Source organism: Etheostoma cragini, chromosome 7, assembly GCF_013103735.1.
Source record: "Etheostoma cragini isolate CJK2018 chromosome 7, CSU_Ecrag_1.0, whole genome shotgun sequence".
NCBI lineage: Eukaryota > Metazoa > Chordata > Actinopteri > Perciformes > Percidae > Etheostoma > Etheostoma cragini.
Window position 1 is genome coordinate 5631449 of NC_048413.1, and position 1037 is coordinate 5632485.

Genomic DNA, 1037 nt, shown 5'->3' on the forward strand with positions numbered 1-1037 from the left:
ACCCAGAGTGTGCTGGGAAACGTCGCCTCTCAGCTGATTTAACAGCTGATTGGTTCAGGATCAACTCAACATGCTGACGTTTTATGTAGTACTTTTTATATAGATTTGAACTGCTATTAGTCTGATTTAAAGTCTTATTCTCTACAAAACACATGCTGTGTGGCATAGTGACGTTTAGAAGTCAGAGAATAAATCTGATCATACTAAGGATCATCTACAGTGTGTTGTCAATAAACATCAGCAACAGATCGCAAGTAGAGCATTTTGACAGCTACTCTGTCATAATAAAAACTGGAGACTGTGTACCAGCTGATATAAGCGTCTGATAACATTTTCTTAAATCGGAATCAGACCTCAGTGTTTCTGTGACTTCCTGTTGAGCCCGAAGGCTGCAGGAATCGGCCGGAAACCGTCCGACTTTACCGCAGATCTTCGTCACCGTCCCCGGATGCTGCAGCTGACTAGCTCATCTTAAATGAGCCTGTTAGCTTTAGTAGCTAGCTGCATGCGGCTAACAGGCTAACGTTAGCTTAGCGTGATTATGGGAGCAGTTAGACTCTCAGACTAACCTTCTCCCCGCAGCTTGGTCTCCTCCAGCGGTCTCCGGTGTCGCCCCATCTCGGATGAAAAAACTTAGAACCGCTGTTTGGGATTCTCGGATTCGGATTTAGCTAATGGCTTCTCTCCTCACCGCTCCCGCTGGTCAGCACGGGGCAACAACAACACCACTTCCGGGAGACCACTGTCAAAATAAAACCCTCTTTATTCTCTCAATTCCTGGACCAAAAATAATCGCGATTATATTTTTTCTCATAATTGAGCAGCCGTAATACACACACACACACATACACAAACACACACACACACACACACACACACACACACACAGACAAACCACACTCACGCACACACAGACAGACACACCACACACACAAACACACGTCACACATGTATATGCACACACAGAAACACACACACACACACGCATGCACACACACATGAACACACACACACACACACAAACACACTACACACAC

At 45.4% G+C, this 1037-nt stretch overlaps 1 protein-coding gene across 5 annotated transcripts in view; it reads right to left on the reverse strand.

The window, feature by feature from the left end:
• Positions 1-712, reverse strand: part of LOC117947697 (oocyte zinc finger protein XlCOF6-like) — a 29293-nt gene extending 28581 nt beyond the window's left edge. For 4 of the 5 annotated variants that reach the window (XM_034876878.1, XM_034876875.1, XM_034876876.1 and 1 more), the window contains exon 1: positions 570-712. In XM_034876878.1, coding sequence (XP_034732769.1) covers positions 570-618 — 49 coding nt within the window. In that variant the 5' untranslated portion in view covers positions 619-712. The remainder of the gene's footprint in view (positions 1-569) is intronic. The other variant, XM_034876879.1, reaches the window with a different exon arrangement.
• Positions 713-1037: the final 325 nt, after the last annotated feature.